Below are 21288 nucleotides of genomic sequence, written 5' to 3' on the forward strand. Positions count from 1 at the left end.
TGCTGATAAGAAATATCAGGCTTAATCACTTACATATGCTTAATCAAGTGGATGTTTATTTTGGCAGCTAATATTATCAGTTTGCATCTAGAAAATATCATTTGCAGATGCTTATGTATGGCTTTCTTTAAATAGTATTGATTGGGTCTCTGAAGGCCAGAACTGTATTTTTGTCTATTGATAGAAATGTCATACTAATTCTACATGCTTTGTGCTGATTCTTGTCTCATGTTTCACCACCATAATAATACTTTCTTGCCATCCTTTGGGAGATGTTTTGCTCACTGTATCTTGCTGCTCTCACCAGCTAGCAGCTGTAATGCTTAAGATGGCAGTTCCTTCCCAAGCTTAGGAGGAGAGGGTTGGACATAAATGGAGTCTTTTAGCCCAAAATGTTTGCCCTCTGTGCTCCAACACACTCGCTACCTAAATTCTGGGCAGAATGGTCTACAGGCTCAGCTGCTTGATGTGTTTTGAAGAAGTATCTGCTTTTGCAAAAGCAGAAAATGCTGAGTTTCTTGTAGTTAGAGAAGCTGTCAAGTTAGGCAGCTGAACTGTAGACTTGTACCACCATGACTGGTGGAGTAATTAGTGTTTCCTGATGGAAGAGCAGGGTAGGAGAGCATTTGAAGCCTTGTGACAGGTGATTATGATCCCTTTTAATACCCATTCTCCTAGAGGTAGCATGCTTCAAGAATTCTCAGATGTTGATAAATGACTAGTTCCAGCTGCCTCTAACTGCAGCACTCTCTTCATCTGAAGATAAGTTGATGACTCGGGCTCTGAGCCAGTTTTAAAATGTGTCTTACAGTTTGTCTTAGAGGCTTTATCTTGCACACTTCCTAAAACTTGTGAAACTGCAGTAATGGTACATACTAATTGTTACAAGTTGAAGTTTTTATTTTTCAATACACTCCCCCACAAGTTTTGAGATGTGTTTGCTTTGAAAATTAAGCACGGCCCTTTTTTTGCTTGGAACACCTCAGTAAAGGAACTTAAACCTTGGCAAAAGCTACAAATGCTATTTGTGGAGCAACTAGTTTTATACTTTACTGCTGAGGTCTCGACTAGCCTGTATACATGTCTCTGTTTTTCTCCTCCCTAGGAGTTTACATCCTTATTGGAGCTGGTGCACTTATGATGCTGGTTGGTTTCTTGGGATGCTGTGGTGCATTGCAGGAATCTCAATGTATGCTTGGCCTGGTAAGTGTTCAGAGTAGTGGTTAAATTTTTAGCAGCATGATGAGAAAGGAAGGAAAATATTACTGTGCAGTTAAAGGGCAGCAGATGGTGATTGTTTTGGCTCCACAACATTTAAAATCATGGTCACCTACATAATGCTAAAACGTTAAATATAGTTTCTATTTCTGGCCCTAAATCCAAATGTCCATGTTGTATCTGAATACAGGATGACTTCAGGAGTTAGTGGCATGTTCAGACACTGAAGTATCAAGACTGGGAGTATGTGTGAACACAACTAAAATGTTGATAAGAGTAATGCTATTTATTAAACAGTTTGTCCCGAACTCTGAAGGCTGTGCAATCTTTAATCTTTGAGACCAGAACTGTGGTATTTGATCCTTGAAACAACAAGCCTCTATGTTCGTAATCACAGGATGAGCTCTTCTAGTTGACAACTGCTCTGCAAGCTAATTACTGGAGAGCAATCTCATTGTTTTCAGACTGGAAGGGCCAGTAGAGCTTACTGGGTTCATGCACATCTGTACACTTGTGGAACTACTCATCCAAATAACCAGAAGATTTGGTTAATAAAAGACTACTACTATAGCCGGTGAAAGAACAATTCCCCTTCTGTGTCATGGAAGAAGTTAATTTTGTGTATTTCTTGCAACATGATGCCTCTAGCCCTTTGTTGTAATTCTGACCATCTCTCTTTAAAGTGCCTTTAAGTGGTAGTGGTGTTTCAGACCTGGCAGTCAGTTAAACAGGGATGACACTTTTATTTCTATTTAATGGGATACACAACAAAGTAGTGACCATTAGCTCTGTAGGAGTTGGTGGCAAGCTAGGTATTAAGTAATGACTCCTAAAGCAATAGGAGTGACAAACCAGAGAAAAGAATTGGTGTCAGCTGTTGTGATGTGTCTGACAGACCTGAGCAACTTCAAAGTCTGAGTTAACAGATGATTGGTTTTAATTAACACTGATCAAAAAGAAGGACTTCTGCTTGGAAAACACTGCCAGGCTCTCTGACGCTCCTGGGAAGAAGTGCTGACCCAGGGCACTGTGTCCTCTTTCCTAGTCTTACCAGTGTTTCAGACCTCCAGCTGGAACCTGGTTGAGTGATGGTTCCCACAAGGCTGGACGCTGGGGACTGGACAAGCTTGCAGTATATACGTGTGATGCTGGCTTGTGGTGCTGTGGTCTTAATTAATGATGTGGTCTTTCTTTTCTAGTTCTTCCTCTTCCTTTTCGTGATTTTTGCCCTTGAAATTGCTGCTGCGATCTGGGGATTTGCAAATAAAGAAAAGGTAGGTTACTCTTAAAAGTTGGCAGGGTGGTGGGTTGCTTGAACACATTGTCCAGAGAAGTTGTGGATGCCCCATCATTGGAAGTGTTCAAAGTCAGGTTGGACGGGGCTTTGAGCAACCTGATCTAGTGAAAGATGTCCCTGCCCATGGCAGGGGGGGTTCGACTAGATGATCTTTGAAGGTCCCTTCCAGCCCAAACCATTCTGTGATTCTATGACTGTGCTACAGAAAGTTAGCAGTCTCCTGGAATCTATACCACTACTAGTCAAATCCTCATTACCCAGGGAATTTGCGGGAGAGGAAGAAGATGCGTTCTAGCAGAACAATTCAAGAAATTAAACTCCAGTATTTAAAAATGAGACTGTAGCAGAGAAGCCAGAATCCAAGTTGCTGTTGCATGCTAGAGATGCCCTCCAGGGCAGTACCTGGCTGAGCTGTGAAGCGAAGCAAGCCATCAGTGAAGCTTTACCATTTCTAGATATGAGCTGGGTCAGCTATGGGCTGAATGTTTCTGCATCTAAAACACGACTGATCTGGGCTGTCCCTTCACAAGCTGTCAAGATTCTGTCTTGTTTCAAAATAAGTGCTTGCTGATCAGGGTTGCTTTTCTGCTTGTGTTATACAACAGGGGAATATAGCAACTTCTGGGGTACAGAAATGAATAGGGAATATTTTTGTGTAACCAGTGGGCAGAGACTTGGTCCTCTCACTCCTCCTAGAAGCTCAGAGCTTTGGAAGGGAAACTGAATCTTATCTGTTCAGGTGTGGCTTTTAAGGTGAGTGTACCAGTTAGGCTCACCTGTTCCAGGTGAGAAATGCTGTCCACCCTCTATTTCTACATGTTAAAAGGATGGGTATTGTAGGGTGCAGAATTTTTAATGACTGTGACTTACTCTTTTCCATAATTAATATTAAGGTAAGACACTAATACACCACAACTCTTTGCTGTCCTGTAGGTTATTGAAGAGTTAAAGGAATTCTACATGGAAACCTATGAAAAGAGATCTCAAGCACCTGCCAGAGAGACCCTGAAAGCATTTCAGTTAGCTGTAAGTACATGGTTATACTTAAACTAGACAGTAATGCAGCTTGTTCACACTGTTCTCCATGTACAAGTCTAGTCCCCTGTACAAGCCTAGTACCTTACTAACTAGAAGAAACCAAAGGAGTATTAGTAACAAATTGTGGAGGAGATCATTTGTGTAGTATCAGTGAATTCAGTATGCCTTTTTGTCCTTCTGAACCTCTGAAATGCATAGAACTAGTTCTTGTTTTCCTAAACAAACTCATAGGCAAGCTGGGAAACTCTAGATCTGTGGTATCGACCTAGAGGCACCATAGTACGCACCATACCTGCATGTCTATGAGGAGTTCATCTTTGTGTCTGTAAGGACTACAAGCTGTCACCAAAATTAGTGTGTGTATACTTAATGAGATCTAGCTCTTCCTTTCAGAATCTTGTCCTTTAATGCAATAAAGGCTTTTTAAAATTAGGTTTATAGCGGTCACATTGGCAGGATTTCTAAGCAAATTTGCATAAGGTCTGTAATAAAAGCTAATGTAATCTATTTCTCCTTTTTACCAAATACAGAGCAAAAATAAGGATTATTTAACCTGGTTCTCTTTTCCTGTTTTCTCTTGTAGCTAGACTGCTGTGGTATTAGAGGAGTTCTTGAGCAGCAGTTCATGGACACCTGTCCGAAGAAGACCATGCTCGAGTCGGTTACTACAGTGGTAAAGCATGACTTAATTCACCAACCAATTCATCTCTGCCCCATGAGTAGAATGAGAAACGCGTTTCTGAATAAACCCTTCCAGTCCATGGGAAATTCCCACGTCACGCTTACTTAGCAACCGATCTTTATAATCAGTCCGGTTGTGGAAAATCAAATACTGTTGCTGTGGAAAGAACAAGCAGGGTCAGCAAGAAACATGCGGTCTGTGTGTCACTAGGCTCACTGGCATGATGGACAGCGTAAGGCCAAAACTTCACCCCCCAAAAAAAAAGCTAGAGAGGTCTGTTCTCCTGGCTCCTCCTCTCGCCAGAGCACCTTCCTGGTGCTGCCTGGGAGCCGTCGCCTCCCCTCCTGGTTAGGGAGAAGTAGTGCAGGGGGTGGGAGCAGGTCTGAAGTTTTAGGAAGGAAAAGGAGAGGGGGGGTAATGCGTTGGTGGCCTGTTTAGGCGAATATGTCACTGTGAAGCCAGTTCTCTGAAGCAGATTCCCTTACTGAAATGCTGCTGCAAAGGTGCGTGTGTGCCACAGATACAGGAGAGGCATCTTGTATAGTTCTTAACTACCCCTTTTCCTCTTTTTCTTACAACTGTCTTGTGCTCTTGCTCCATGCTCCAAGACAGCCTGTATGAGTCTTCCCATAGAAAATAAGGTTCTTGCGATGCAGGAATTCAATTAATGACTTGATATTTTTTTTCACATTACTTGTACTCTTCCTTTCACTACAGATGATTTTGTGCCTTCAAATATCTGACCATATGAGACACTTCAATCTGTATTTAGACTGTATCTTTAGTCCTGTCTGTACAATCTAGTATGAGTTAGACTATATGGGAGTAGCTGAGACAGCACGCAGGTTTTATTGTTTGCTTTTATTCTAGGAGTGTTTTGGCTTCATCTCTTGACTTCATCTTGTGATGTGTTTATGGCCTAGTCCCAACTGTAGAAGAACAGTAGATAGACTGCAAGATTAAAGGGATGTAATGGTGTGGCTGATCTGTGTGCCTCTAAGAAGCAGTGCTGTATTGATATTCTGATTTAACTGATTAATTCTTGCCAGTGTATCCCTTTAATCCTTGATTCAGTCTTTCATTCGGGACTGTATAAGGAACAACTAAAGAAAAAACTAGTTTTCAGTCTGCCGCTGGAGTAAGTAGGATAAGGAGTTGGGATGAGACTTTGACCAGCTACCAGACTCTTAAAGATTTATACCTCTGTAAAAGTTCCTTATTCTTTTTCTTGGCTACCATGTGTCTTTGCTGGGGAAAAGACTGTACTGAAGTTTTTCTTTAGTTGCAATGGTAATTCATTGTCCTGGGAGCTTCAGACTGGCACCTATATGAATCTACCCATAGCCTAGCATGTATGCATGCAGCTCAAGGAATCTGTCATTCCCATGCACCGTGTGTTCAAAAGGTGTCTGCAAAATTACAATAGCTATTGGAAACATCAAGAGTGGCTTCAAAGCTATTTTAAGAAGGGCTGAGTAATGCAGCAACTTAAATGCTGACAGCCATTAGTAACAAGCCAAGTCTGGTACAACTGCTGTTGGTCCTGATCTATCTGATCAACTGTAGGTGTTGAGAAGGGAGCCCTGCTGTAGCCAGGGTGCAGTTAAGAGGTTTAGATACTTGAAGAGTAGATTTTAACTCCTCCATCAACTTTTGTGTTGGAACATCCCTGGCTCTCTTTAAAGATGTGAAAATAAAGGCCAGTTCAAAGCAGCTTTCAAAAGATGAGTCTGCATCTCTAGTGCAAGCAGACTTGGTCAAAGGTGTAGCATCAATCGGCAGACTTGAGTTCAAACAAGCAAGCAGAAACAAACCTTTTGTATGTATGAAGCACTAATGAACAGTCTGTTTCTTTTCAGTCGTGCCCTGCTGCCATCGATGATGTCTTCAATTCTAAATTGAATGTGATTGGAGCGGTTGGCCTTGGCATTGCTGTAATAATGGTGAGTTTCCAGATTTAGAGGGTAGCTGTATGGCCGAAGGATAGTTACAGCAGAAGTCTGTGAATAGTGCCTGGCATGGCAGTCTACGAGCCCATTCCACTAATGACAAGTACCGGCAGGATCAGGGTGCGTGCTGCGGGGCCCCAAGGCAGCGCAGAGGGTGGGGTGTCTTGGACCTCCCTGCTTCTGCTTTGGATTAGGATCTGCCGCCTTGTAGTTTTAGCAGTGGTGAAGTTGTATCGGTAGTGCGTGTATATATAGGGTGAAGATGTATTGGTCATGTTGCCAGCCCACTTCTTAATCTTAGTATCTCTTGGGGAGCCTTGCTTTTGTTTCCTTTATAACAATTAAAGACTCTGCTAGAGAACTGAAATAACAGTGCTAGTAAGAAAATTTGCACTTTTTTGTTTGACTTCTCTGGAGGAAAGTATGTCACGGATGCAAATATACTGGCATGATCAAAGATTTGTTAGGAGGTATGGCAGTGGTTTATAGATGATCTATTTTGAAGTACTGAGGGTGAAGGGGATTCATGAGAACAGACTGAAATTTGGGGGTGGAGGGGAAGGGAGGGGCAGGGACATGAAATGCAGAATAAAGTTCCTGGCTCTGGGCCTGGAAGAGCAGCTATGCTTGTCCCCATGTTGACAGAAGAACGTGCTTTGGTCCCCTGATTTCTAATGTGTTTGCTTTCTTTACAGATTTTCGGCATGATATTCAGTATGGTTCTCTGCTGTGCTATCCGCAGAAACAGAGAAATGGTCTAAGAGCTAAAAACCCAAGACTGCTGCACTATAAAGTCTTTGTCATTAACTTTAGCCTTCTGAAAGCATTTCTAAAAAGTTATATATTTGTTACCTTTTTAATGCTTTATTTGGTACTGATGTAGGTTTGCTTTTTATGTTATAGGTTAAAATGATAAAGGTATATCTGACTCAAGACAAATATTGTACATAAAATATCTGACTTTCTTGAAACTTATGTAATTTGGATGTAATTTATGTTGGAGACGATTTGATACTTAATAAAGAGTAAGATGTATTGTATGTTTGTAGGGGAGAGGAGATTTTACTATGCTTATTAATCATACTGTTTGCATAGCATGGAGTTGAACTCGAATAACATGTTAAGTGGTAAATCACTAGGGCTTTAGTGTAAAGCAGGAAAACTCCTATGCCAATGCTGTATTTGAAGGAAATTCCAAGGAATGGAAAAGACAACTGTCAGAGCATGTTAGGGAAGGTATCATCATTCCTCCTTTCCTTGGTGTGTGTGAACAAAAGCAGTTCTTAATTATATTCCTAAAATGTTACTGCTGTAACACTTACTATCATCTTCATACAGGGTGGCAAAGAATGACTGTCATACTGGTGATATGCCGGCAGTGGTACTTGGATTCAAACAGGCTGGGCTCTACCCTGGAGCCAGCTGGGCTTTCTTGTATCAGCCTGTCTGCTGGCATAACTCTGTCCCCTGGCATCTGACATGGCCTCGGTCCCCTGACAAGGCAGATTCCCATAGTGTACGCTCAGTGGCTGGCTTTGTTTCTCCAAAGCCAGTGAAGTATAATCTCAAGGGCTTACGGCATGTGTGCCAAATCTCAGGTTTCCAAGTGGAAAAAAACAAAGTTGCATGAGAAGTTACTGTACAGCTCTGCAGTTTCTGCTTGCAGCAGCAGCTAGAGCTGCGGCTATCCTGTTTCAGTTCAAAAATGAATATGGGAGGGAGCAGGGTGGAACCCTTAGCCTAAAGAATTACTAATTTGTCCTGCACTTCTACTCTAAATGGCTTTTTAAGTGGTTTTTTTCTCTAAAGTACCTTCTGGTGGGGCTGCCTATGGACTTGGATCTTTACCAGCAAGTTGATTGTGCCTGTGCCTGTATCTGGTGTTCCCCTACTGTAGTATCTCAGCTGTGTTCCTAGGAGCTCCTGGTCTTTGTCCTCTAGGTACTACAAATGTCTCTTAGTAGTCCTTACTTGTTCCCACCTTTCTCTTGTAAGGAGGTTGGTATTTATTATAAGAAATACCAGAATTGTTGAGGGTCAGGCTCTGGCTGTAGCTCTGGACTGTAGCATGAATGTACTGCCCACCTTTGTGTTACACATTGTGACTTGTCGAAGGGGTTATGCAAACCATACAGCTCTCCTTTGTAATGTGTTGCACTATTCTGTGTTAATGGGGCCTTCTTAAAAAAAAGTCTGGATTTCAAAAAAGACAAATGGTAATCATGCTTTTGTGTGTCTTAGACTGGAATGACTCCAGAAAGGAGTTGATCTAATTTTCCTTCTTGGTTATATGAGAGAGCCTGGAGGGAAAAATCTAATCTCCTAAGGAAATTTGAGACCTACCATGTCCCTGAGCTCTTGCAGAACTGAGAAGTAGCACTTTTGTCAGCTATGCAATTCAGGGCATGAGACTGAACCTGGCACCTGAAAGAGCTGGGGTGAATTGCTGTCAACCATAATGACGGCTTGCTGCTGACTTCAACTGCCCTTGGTTTTATTGCCCCATGCTGGTGCATGTGTTCAGAGTGCCAACATCAAACATGGCTGTAGTCCAATACTAGCAGTGTTTGTCAACATCCAAGAAAATGCAGTGGGTTGTAACTAGGGTGACGAGAACTAAGCTGTAGGCTCAGCACCTCAGCTCGCGAGATGGGTTTGGGTGATGACTACGGAGGAAGCTCTCAAACTGGCATCCAGGTCAAGTGAATATGCAGAAAACTTAAGTTTATACCTTCCACTGTTGCCTTCTACAGAAGCTGGATGGAGGCTTCCTGTGAGTTAGTCTTTACCTTGCAATGCTGCTGCCTTAATCACAGTGTTTACTGCAACACTTCATGCCTCTGTGATGCCTGCCCCCTTTCCCCCATATTTTTTTAAGTCCTACAGCCCAATTTTTGGCCCTTCTTTTTGAGCATCCTATGTGTATATGTTGGTGCTTTCTGAGTAATCAACAGATGGGTAAGTCTTTGTTTATCAGAGAAGAAAGAGCTACTGTTTATTGCTTGAGTATTACTTTCCTTTTAGCAGGAACATGAACTACAACTGCAAAACCTGGCTGCAGTCATCCTAAGATCTGCAAGCTAGCCTGGAATGAATACTTCTCAGTAATGAGTACTGATGAGCTGAATGATGAGAAGTTTTACTTTACAAGTAGCAGTGGTGACCAAATTTCCTGAAGACTTCAGTTCTGAGATGGCAGCCCTAAAAATCTGTTTGTAGCACTGACTGCCCAAGCAGGGAGCAAGTTCCCATCTTCAAGTTAAGTCAGGATTGTCTTGAGGAAGCTGGAGTAGAACGTGGCTTGAAGTAATACTAGAGGCTCAGGTGAACAAAAGGGATAATAGATTTTCTGGGAAGCAGGAACGGGGAAATTACAATACTGAAGGGGAAACGCTGTGTTTGGGATAATGTCAGAGTGAGGTTTTTTCTTTCCGTGCATGTGCTGTGGCAGAAGTGACTAACACTGGTGTAATGCTTGTGAAGGGAGGGAGGGTGAAGTGAGTCAGGATGTGGCAAGGATCCCTGTTAGGAAGAGGTCTGTCCTGATTCGGAGGGTCAGCAGAGAAGCAAGTAGTGATGCTTGGAAAAAATTATCCTAGAAGTGGGATGTCATGTCTATTGGGAGGAATAGATAGGGTGAAGGAAAACATACAGAAGTAAAATACTTCTTTGTCTTTTCTATGCCATCCTAGCTTCCCTGTCAGTAAACAGAAAGGTGTAACTATGTTAAGGCCTTAAAGCCTGCCTGGAATGTTGAGAAACCACTCCAGAAAGGAAAAAGGCTTAAGCAGCTTTATTTCCAGACAGAAGCACATTTTTTTCATTCAACACAGGTGCTGCTAATCCTTTGCACTAAATTTGCTTAATGTAACTATGTTTTGTGGCCAAATGTGATGCTATATATTGTACATCTATGGGAATTGCTCGTGGATAGCAAAGAGCTGCGGTCTAGACACTTGCTTGGATTGGGATAGTAGAAAAGATGATAACTGGTAATGGGAGTAAGTCCTATGTTAGGCACTAACATAAAACACCACCTGGAACACTGTTAAATGGCAAAATTTGCATGAGCTGTTGAAATGCATGTGGCAAAGTGGCAGAGCACAGGTTGCTGCTGGGTTTTGGCTTGTGTAGATGGGGAAGCATTGGTGGGCTCTGCCCTGTATTTCTCTGAGACTGCTGTCAGCTGTGCCCCTTTGCTGCTGTGAGGAAAACAAGGGAAGGTAAAGCCACACTGCTAAAGGATATGGCTATTTATATGTTGTAAGCTAGCCAAGGACAGTGGGGAAAAAAATAAAGCGTATGCAGAATATGGGAATTTGCACCAGGAAACAGTGTATCTGGTGTTGCAAGCTTAAGAAAATAAATGTTTGACTAAGGGGCAAGGACTTTACGAAGTCCTGACGAAGGCTGGATTTGGTGATCTATGAGGTAATTATGCCAGAAGAAAGGTTTTTAGACTTACTTTAGAAAACCAGAGCTAGCCTGCCTCAGGAATGGGGAGAGTCTCAAGCTAGCTGCATGGTCAGCAATGTCAGAAGAAGGTGCACCAAGGCAGGGAGAGCCTGGTTTTCCACAGGGACAGTTTATTGTTGGAAAATAGCTTCCTCCTTTACAGTGGAGTTGGGAAAGTCTTCTGTGGTACAGCACACTGTCATTTTATAGGAATCCTAGCACACCAGCACCATAATTGAGTACAAGGAAAAAATGACAGCAGGTCCATGAAATGTGGAAACGGTGTGGGATGTGGGAAGAAGCTGGCAACAATGGAAAGAAAGGTGTGAGCCTAACATGTTTGGGGTGGGAATAAATCCTGTCCTCTCAGACACTTTAAAAATTTAAATCCATCATACCACATTCTAACTATGTTTTGGCAATTAATAGGCTTACTCCTAAAGGGTGTATTTGCAGAAGGGGAGGATGTAGTTACCTGCAGGGTGACTTTGAAAAGAGCTCCTAAAAGAATTGCTCCACTAGACTGAAAAGCTTGAATTTATTTTGACAGGCTCTCCCAGTCAGGACTATACTTCACCCCCTCCACCCTTCAGGAGGAAAGAATATGAGATGTTTGCAGACAGCTTTTAGGAACTGCCTATACATCTCCACTATTCTTGTTTTTCAGATGAATCTATGAGTCCAAGCAAACTTTGCAGGAGATGGGCTCAGAGCAATTGCTCTGGGGGAGGAGGAAAAAAAAGTGGTGGGGACTAAAACCCCAGTGATAAATGTAAGTCTGATGCAGTTTCCATGGGGGATGTGCTGTGAAGTTCAAGCTGAGCCCTGCCCTGTTTTCTTACAAGCTCTGAATGCAGGTGCTTGCAAGCCTCTGCAGAGACAGCTGCCTAGCAAGCCTCCAGCTGTAGGCAATGATACAAGCAATGCAGGGGCTCTTTCTAAATACTGCAGCACCTTTTTTCATCCTGGTTTTTTTGTTGTTGTTTTTTTTGTGGCCAGCCTGGCAAGAGGCTGATAACATGGAGGCAGGCGATGGTCTGAGCACCCTGGGAGGACAGGGGTGTGCTGCGTAGCAGTGGAAGCAGTGTGAGGAGCCAGGTGCTTTGCAGCAGAGCAAACAAGTCCCTGCGGGCACTGCCTCTGCCCAGGAGGGACACCCCGTGAGCCCCAAGGGGGCCGGGGGCTGCTGTCCCTGGGTGAGAGTTGCTGCTCCAACTAAGGAGCTCAGGCACTAACTTAGCACAGCCTAAGCTGGGTTTGTTGTGTTTCTATGTTTAGAGGATGGTTTCAACCTATGGCCACTGTATAATTATGATGATTATAAAATAGCTGCCTCTTCAGTTTCTGCCTGTTGGCAGCTCTGAGGAAACGACCTAACTTGAACTGCCTGCACTGAGGACCTTGAACCCTATCAAAAGTCACTTTTAAATGAACCTAGAATATCTAGACAGTTGCCAGACTTTGCTGGCAGTGATAAAAATAGGTTAGTGAGATTTTTTCCACTGCTGCACACAGGCTTCCACATGCGTGGCTCCTACAAAATGAATCCACAAGGCAGCCATTCCTGGCATGTTGAATGCTTCTTTTCTCTAGCTGCCTATTTCGTGTTCAGTAGATATTCAGGCTGCGGCTGAGAAGTGACCTTTTATGTCTTGTTCTTAACACTGGCGTTTTGTCCCTAACTTGCCACACACTGGACTACTGCACTTCTGATGCTCTGTCCCACCAGCAAAGTCACTCCCTTTGAAACGCTAACATGACAGGTCCTGCTCGATAAAAGGAGTTAGCGTCTCAAGGTGCTGCTCTGTATGAGGAAGGAACAGGGTGGAGGAGAGCCAGGGAAGTCACACTGCAGTACAGGTTTTTCAGCTTTGCGCTGATGCAGCCTGATGCAAGCTGCACCTTCAGCTTACGCAGGCACCGCCTCCGCTCATGGAAAGATGGGAGAATGCTCAACAGCCCTTTCCAAACCCACAGTCTTACCTCAGCTTGACGTTTGTAATTAAAAGAATAGCTTTAAATATCCTTGATGCTCCTCTGTTGCTGGGATTTCTTGGTCCCTCTCCCTGCCTCGCTACCCAAGTGCCTGGTTATCCTCAGAGTGGAGATGCAGGGCAGATCGAGCTCCCAGGAGGGAGGTGGGCACCTCAAAATTTCAGATTGCATCCCACCATCAGCAATGCAACAGGGGCAGAGGAGAGATGGGGCCAGTTGTCGGCAAGTCATGATTCATGACTTGGTCTACTTGCAGACTATTCAGGTCACAGTGTAAATGCAGACAGATGTTAAAAGTGGCAGTGGGTGTTCAGTAAAGTTACTGTTTTGTTCCTCCTTGTATGGGACTAGTTACTCCTTTGCAGTTCTCTGTGACTTTATTCTGTGTGTGAGTGAAGACAGAAAAATCTTTATTGTTCAGGGATGTCAGTGGGGTCTGTCTCTGTTTTCAGACGGCGTCTGGTCCCATAAAGCCGCACAGCCATGCTGCGCTGTGGGGTGGGTTGGTTGTTCCACAGCACCGTGGCTGCCTTTGCCAGGCGTACGGGGAGGCAGAGGGGAGAAGGGGCAAAGTCCTTGTTAGCCACTAGCATATGCCTTTCCTTGGGACTGGCTTTATTTATATACTGAATTTGCAAAAATTTTCACATCACAAGGGTGAACAGGGACCTATCTTGTGTTTTGCCAGCCACGATGATAAACTCAGCAGCCCTTCTGTGTCCAGTCAAACTCTTACGACAGCCATCATTGAACCTGTTTTAAATGAGAACCTACTTTATTTGCAGTGTGAATCCTAGGGACAACTGTTCAATATCAAGCCCCTCTTGATATTTTACAAAATCAATTTTACAATATCAAGAGATACAGCCCCTAGGAACCTCTGCTCTTACAGTGCTGTTGCTTTGTGGCATGGGAACATTGTGTTTTGTAGACTTTCAAGCATTAACATCACCATAACCACCAACTAAAGAAAATTATTATTTTCATGGTGTTTTTACTTCTGTTTTCCTCCCTTTGAAAATTTTTCTAGAAGCCATGTAAGCATTCACATTTTACATGTGGTAAAGAAAGGGATTTTTGCCCCTCTCACACACAGCCTGTGGCTTTAGCCTTTGTCTTCCACACAGAGCTGCTGAAGGATTTTGCAAGGTGTGTACACTAAAAATACTCTTGAAAAGAAACCAAGGTGGGAAACATGGTGTAAATGGATAGAAGAGAGAAGACTGAGTCAAATCCCACCCTCCTGATCATGCAAATCATGCTTTAACAGCAAGTGAATGAGTGAGGCCTTTCCCTGTAGAAGCAGAAAGGATGCTACACTGTATGCTTTAATTTTTACACCAGAGGTTGTAAACATCTCCAGGATATGAGGACAGTAAAGCTCAAAGAGAATTAGGATCGTAGGCTTATAGAATAGTTCAATATGGAAGGGACCTCAGGAGGTCCAACCTCCTGTTCAAAGCAGGATCGGCCATGAGGTCAGACCAGGTTACTCAGGGCTTCACCTAACCTGATCTTGAAAACCTCCAAGGACGGAAACTGCACGGTCCCTTAGGGCAAGCTGGTTCACTGCTTGGCTGGTGTCCTGTTAAGAAAGTCTTTCCTTATGAGTTTGAACTTCTCTTGTTTCAACTTATGCCTTTTGTCTCACCATGCACCACAGTGAGGAGCCTGGTTCTGTCTTTTTGGTAACCTCCTCACAGGTATTGGAAGGCTGCCATTAGACCCCCCGAGAATCTTCTCTTCCCTAGGTCAAACAGGCCCCGTAACCTCAGCATCTTCTCGCAGAGAGCACGCTCCATCCAGCATGCTGACCATCTTGGTTGTCCTCCACCGAGCTTGCTGTCAATGCCTTTCTGATAGTGGGGTGGGGGAGCAGAAAACTGGACGCAATGTTTTGGATGCAGTCTAATGAGTGCTGAGAAGCTGGAGGTAATCGCTTCCCTTGAGCCATTGGTTATGCTCCTGTTATTGCAGCCCAGGATGCTGTTGGCCTTTGTCATTGCCAGGGCACACTCCCAGCTCATATTCAGCTTGCCGTCTGCACAGCCCCCACCCCAACTCCCCCCGCTAAGGGCCTTTTCAACGGAGCTTCTTCCCAGCCTGGCAGTCCCCAACCTGTACTGTTGCCATGGGGTTATTTCTTCCCAGATGCAGGACTTTTTGCAATTATTCGTGCTGAATTTTGTAATGTCTGTGTTGGCCCATTCCTCCAGCCTATCTGTCTCTCTGGATGACAGCCCTGACCTCAAGCATATTGACCGGTCCCCCTGCAAACGTGAGGAAAGGGGACTCCGTCACCTCCTTGAGATTCCTGATAAGGATGTTAAACAGGACAGTTCCCTGCAGACACCTGCAGTGCCCCACTTGTTATTTGCCTCCTTAAAAATGAATGTCTCTTTTTGCACCCTTGGAGACTTGTCCTGGTTGTGAGCTACCCGAAGGTCCATTTCTGACAGAAGCAAGTACATTAAATGTAAAACACCACCATTCTGCGAAAATCTTCAAGACTTATCTTCCATGTAGACCAGTTGCCTGAAAAAAGTCATCACAGCCATGGCTGCTGCTTTCTGGGAAGAGTCTGTGCCCTTTGGCTCTCCCTTGGGACACTCCAGCCTGTTAGTAGCCAATGTTAGAAGAATTATACTGATGAAAAACAATAAGCAGTTTTTTTAGTACTTTATGGGTTTGTGAAGGATAGCGTGTCCATGATCAAGGAGTTTATTGTGGGAAAAGAAAAAAACCTGAAGATGGAAACAGGGCAGAAAGCTGAGCAACCAGTAAACATGCCACTTGGCGAGTCATTCCCGTCAAGGTCCCCTTGTCTTTGGTGGGACTGCTAATCTCATATGCCAAGGTCCACTAGAAAGAGTAAGCTTCTCCTCTTTGCGAAGGCTCCACCCTTGACTTGGCACTGCAATTAGTAAAAGCTGATTTTTGCTGCCATCAATTCCCTTTCCTGAGCCTGTCAGTGTATCTCACAAGCTGCTTCCTCTGCTTTTCCAGTCATGTGGATGCAAGTGACCGCATCCCTTCCCAGCACAGCGAGCTGCTTCCTTACTGCTGACGGCATCTTGTTACACCACGAGAGGAGCTCCCCTCCCTCTGGTTCACTGACAAAGGTCCCATCTTACTCCTGGGGAAGATTTCTATTAAAAACTTTAGTTTTCCCTTCTATAAACATTTTGCTTTACAATGCGTTTCACATTTACCTGTAAAATTAGCCCTGCAGCTGGTACTAGCTATTCCTCCATGCTTTTTCTGATCAGACCCTGTTATCGCTGCCTTATCGTTGCCAGAGTTCAAGTGTCTGGGCTAAAACTTTCTGTGCCGCCTGCCTCAAGTTGAATGGGTTTTTTGTATGTACTGAAGTACCAGCAAACAGAGTTCAGTTATTTCCAACAATGAGCTTAGAGGAAAAAATGTTGTTTTGCCGAAGTTTTAAAAAAAAAAAATATCTAGCAACCATTTAACTGAAGTACAGCCTCTGTTTTGGAGGTAGTGCCTGAGAGTTGTGGACAGCTTCTGCTTTTTGTTAGAGATGAGCCTATGGCTTTTTAGAAAGAAAAAGAGCACCAAAGTGGAAGCTTCTGGGAGAGACCTTCATCTGTGTAGTCCTGCTAGACCTGGAGCTGAAGCCACTAAAGGACTTGGGCACCTAAGCGTATCCCTGGGACTAACTATGCAAAGTTCAAACACTTAGCCACACATGCACCTAAAATCTGTAGATAATCATCAGGCTTTTCCTGGGAACAAGAGCTGTGCCTTAATGCAAACCAAATTTTCTCAGCCTGGTCAGAGCTGAGTTGGGTGGCTCTTGCCTCGGGCTGCCCCCAGAAGGAGATGGCCTCACCTGCCTCCCTGGGAAGGTCTCTCCTGTGTGGGAAGGTCTCTCCTAGATGCTTATGGACATCTAAGGCGCACCTGGAGGACAGAACATGGTGTAAACACTCCAGAGGTAAATTTTCTCAAGGACACGGCAGGAGGAAGGACCCTTTTATACAGCAGACTCCCCCAGGAGCCCCTTCTCTGCCCAGGGAATGCAATTTCTTCTCCTCCACACCCCTCTCTCTAGATGCGTGCCCAAACTACTAACCTGTGTGCTACCGGTTGCGTGCTGGGTGGAGGAGACCAGGCTTTCCTGGCCCTCTTGAGGCTCAGGTTCACCCAGGTCCACGGCACACCTCTGCCATCAGCTTCGTACAGGGGGAACACATACTCTTCTGGAGGGAAACACTGATGAGCTAAAACCTGAAAGCATCAGACCTGGCGTGAACCAACTGTAGGCTGCCACAAAGCAGCCAGGCTACTGAAACGTGTCCTGAGGTACCAGTCTTTCAGGCACGCCTGCGAATAGCCCTCTGCTCCGGTTTGCTGCCTCTGGCGGGACAACACCCTGCAAATTTGCTGGTTTCATTCAGATCCACCTAGTCTTTTCCCCTGCCGCCCCCAGGCTTCGCAATGAAACACAAACAGAATGTATCTAGCAAGACATAAAGCAAGGCTTGTCCTTAGGGGGAGCGTGGGAACACAAGGTTGCAAGTGAAGAAAACATAAAAGGCAATCCTGGTCGGTGGTTAACCTGCCTTAACCTCCCCCAGCGCTCCCAGCCTCTCCTGGCCCCAGCCTCTCCTGGCTGGGAGTCACCCGGTGCCCAGGCATTGCCCTAACCCAGGGTGCCTCGCTCTGGGGTCTTTCGGAGCTAGGCCATCAAGGGAGACAGGCTTTTTGGATCCTTACTGGTATCCCAAGCGCCCAGCTATTCATCTCAGGAGGCGTATCTGCTGCACAAAACCTATTGATCTGGTTTCGGGTGCCCTGGTAGGCAGCTCCTGGCTGGGAGTCACCCGGTGCCCAGGCATTGCCCTAACCCAGGGTGCCTCGCTCTGGGGTCTTTCGGAGCTAGGCCATCAAGGGAGACAGGCTTTTTGGATCCTTACTGGTATCCCAAGCGCCCAGCTATTCATCTCAGGAGGCGTATCTGCTGCACAAAACCTATTGATCTGGTTTCGGGTGCCCTGGTAGGCAGCCTTGAAGTTTTATCTCTAGTCAGCCCTCCTGGTTAACTGGTTCATGTTCATTCTCTCAGCTTGATACTAAACACTCCACGGCAGACTTCACAGGACCACATTGTAAAACTCGCTGTCTTGGGTGTGTTGCCAAGTGTCTGTAGAAACTGCACATGACACAACAGTGAAATGTGCCAGATGATGCAGAAACGTCTTGCTGTGCTGCAGCTATGAGAGCAGGTTTTCTCATGCCCACGCCTTCATTGCTGTCCTGGTGTTGCAATATGCAGGACAGCTTAATGCTCGGCGAGATGCATGACTTTGCAGCTCAGTGGTTGTGGCATTTCTTGAGCTGGGAGAAGAGAGAGAGCAGTTCCAAGAGCATTCGTGCATTTTACACAATGACCTCTTTTATAAGGAAATACTTAGCACAGCCAGGCCTCTGCATCCCCAGGATGGTACAGGGAGGATTATGCTCCTCCCTTTGGGACCTTTTTGATTTTCCTTGTTTTGTTTCAACAGAAAAATGAAAAATCCCAGAGTAGCAGTGACCTCTTTCTTTGTGCCAGTCCTCAAAGCTACCAGGCAGCAATGGAGCTGGAGGCACTTCTCCAAAATCCTGGGGGAAGGCCCTAGCCACTGTAACCCTAAGTGGATGAGCAGGGGCCGAGGGCACCACATTCTCCTTCCACCCCCACTCCCCTTCCTGGCACCATTTTAAACTAAAGCAATATGCCATTCCCCGTGTTTGCTAGAAGCAGCACGGAAATCTTCCCCCAGGTGTCCTGTGCTGTGACCTGGAGCAGGATGACAGCAGCGCAGAGAACAAGGTGAGATTTGCATCAGGGGAAACGAAGACGAAGAGAGGGGCTGGGAAAGTAAGGGAAGGGAGAAAAACTGAGGGTGGAGGAAAGGGTCAGCACTAGAAACAGAGTGGGGCAGAGCATAGGTATAAGGATAAAGATGAGCAAGAACAAGAAGTTGTGGGGAATGACAAGAACAGGTAATATCTAGGAGAAAATGTAATGGCCGGGGTATACAGGAGATCAGACTAAAAGATATAAAGGGCTCTTCTAGCTTGAAACGCTAGCACTACAAGAGGGTCTATCAGCTGGCTCTTTAGCTCAAATGATGAAATCAAAGACTCCAGCCTTCTGACGATCATCATGTGGCAGTATGACCCCACACCATGAACTGTAGCTTTTGCTGTTTATTTAAAAAAAAAAAAAAAAAAAAAAAAAAGAAAAAAAGAACAACCAAGAGCAGAGAATAAATCTGCTGCAATCTCGGGTGATGCTAGTATGAAGAGCACAGAGGAAACCTCTAATTCATGTGCGCATGCATTGCGATATAGGTCTGCAAGATCCATGCTTCCCTTTTGGCAGGAGCTTGGAGGCTCTAATGAACAAATCAAGGAGCTCAAGAAAGAGAAAGAATGCCCTTGTGATGAAGATATATTAATGTTATCCCGCTTCAGGCCCAAAGTGATGTGGGGCAAGTCACACAGTTGGGCTTTTTCCGTATTCCTCATTTTCTGAGTTTAACAGATAAAGTACTTTTAGTTTTGCTGGGGTGCTGGGCCCACATGGCAACAGCGGAAGTCTGTAAGAGCCATGGACTACAAAACATTGTGCCTCTTGAAGAATTATGCCTCTGTTGTCTCAGTCCATTGCCAGTACCTATTTCTGAACTTAAACATTTTTGTGCCTGCGCTCCCAAACTGTAAAGTGAGGATGTGGAAAAGAATTGTAATAATGCCTCCTATTCCTGCAGCGTGTTATGTGAATACTTTCATGTCTGTGGGACACTGGCAAACAATACTGATGAACGTCATCAAAATACCACATGGAAATTATTAACTACTCAGTGAGGAATTAAGATTACATGAAGTAACTATGGCCTCAGTCACACACTGGCTGAAAGGACTAAAAAAATCCACATTACTACCTACCTACTCACTGGCCGAGACAGAGGTTCTGAGCTAAAAATAGTCTTTAATTACAAGATCACGTATGCATAGGCACAAAAGAGGCTGAATAAAAGTTGCACCTTCATAGCAACATTTCCTAATTTTTGAATGCTCAGCTCTATTAACTGAAATAATTTTCTGCTTTTTTTTTGAGCTGAAACATTTACACTCTTTAAAGTGCTGTTCTACCCTCTAAAAAGTGACTGTGCCAGGCCCTGTTACTGCTGCCTGTCACTGGCTGCACATCAGCTACGCTCTGTGTAAAGTCTCTCAGTTGGGTTTTGTTTTCTGCCTGCCAACCCTGTTTCAAGCAGGATATTTTCCATTTTGTACACAATTGCCAGTAAAAAAGTCCTAGAGAATTCCACGTGTGCCTCTGCGCCCTCTCCAGATAGGAGCTCTTTTTTAATGTTAGTGAAACTATGTTGTGCCTAATTTTGTGCATATACCTTTGAGGGCAAAAGGTGCTCCTGAACCAGGAACTTAATTTAGCTGACGATGTGTGGGCTCAGAGCGCCTCGCTCATTTTCCCCTGGCTAGGCGGGGTTTTGCAGAGCCAGTAAGTTAAACAGAAACTATTCTTATTTTAGTACTTCATTCGGCAGCATCACATTTATACAGTCACTTTTCAGAGCAGAACAGGGAGTTCCCTGTCCTCCTCCTCCTTTTTTTTAATCTTAATTTTTTTCTGTGCTTACAGTCCCTCAGCCTGGGCGGGACAGAGGGAGGGTGTTGGTCCAGACCGTGTCCAGCACACTTATTTACCAAGAGCTTCGCCTGCGGGTGGAGTCTTGCCCACCAGACTGGAACCTGCGCAGGCTCCAGAGCAAATGCTCCTAAAAACAGCTTTCCCTAAAGCCAAGCCTGCTGAATAGGCCATCGCCAAAATCAGCAAAAGGAGGTTTTAAATCCCCATAGGACTTGGCGACCTTCCTCCGGGCTGGAGGAAGGCACCTCTCTCCTCCTGGTTTTCGCAGACGTGATCACTTTCCTCTCGCAATGCCAGCCATATTGCTGGAGACCGTTTGCTTTAAAACAGCCAAGCATCCTCTAGCAGAGGAACTATGTTGCTCTATCTATCTCCTGCGAATTCTGCACCCACACCTCTAGGCTGCATATCCCATCCACCCAACCAGGCTGGCTCAGGCTTGGGGCAGAAACTATTTCATTTCACAATGAATTAAGTCAGAGAAGAATTAAGCCTGTTTCTTATTGCACTCCTAATTTCTAGCCACCTTGACCAGACAACTCCTGCGATGGGTCGCAGCTGGGCTTGCACAGCAGCCGCTGACAGCCCTAATGCAACCCCGGGGGTTCCCACCAGGCTTCCCCCCTGCCCACCCAGCAGCGTCCTGCTACGTGTTGGACCAGGCAACGCTGTCTCCCTTCCCGCTGCCCACCCATGCCTCCTCCTTGTCTCTTCCCACTTCACCCTCTCTTTTCCACCTTTATTCAGTCGCTTTGTAGCCACAGTAGAGAGAGATGCATATTCCTGCAAGCATTACTCACTCTTCCCCCCACGCAGAGGCTCTCCTGTGGGAGCAGCCCAGCACCACAGGGCAAGCTTCCCCTATAGGGAGGCAGGGAGACGGGGATTCCCTTTCCATTTCCTCCCTTTGTGTAGGCAAAGTTCAAAACAGGCTTTTAAATCAGTGGAATGACTCCGTAAAGCACCT

The 21288-nt window shown here is 45.0% G+C and overlaps 1 protein-coding gene across 1 annotated transcript in view; it reads left to right on the top strand.

The window, feature by feature from the left end:
* The window catches only part of CD9 (CD9 molecule), a gene marked incomplete at its 5' end in the record, with an annotated part of 9168 nt that extends 1950 nt beyond the window's left edge, over positions 1–7218 (top strand). The window contains 6 exons of the mRNA XM_009576638.1: positions 1106–1203; positions 2418–2492; positions 3449–3541; positions 4137–4226; positions 6095–6178; positions 6880–7218. Of these exons, the coding sequence (XP_009574933.1) occupies positions 1106–1203; positions 2418–2492; positions 3449–3541; positions 4137–4226; positions 6095–6178; positions 6880–6945 (506 nt within the window). The remainder of the gene's footprint in view (positions 1–1105; positions 1204–2417; positions 2493–3448; positions 3542–4136; positions 4227–6094; positions 6179–6879) is intronic.
* Between the last annotated feature and the right edge of the window lie 14070 nt (positions 7219–21288).

The sequence above is a fragment of the Fulmarus glacialis genome, unplaced genomic scaffold (genome assembly GCF_000690835.1).
Source record: "Fulmarus glacialis isolate BGI_N327 unplaced genomic scaffold, ASM69083v1 scaffold15574, whole genome shotgun sequence".
NCBI lineage: Eukaryota > Metazoa > Chordata > Aves > Procellariiformes > Procellariidae > Fulmarus > Fulmarus glacialis.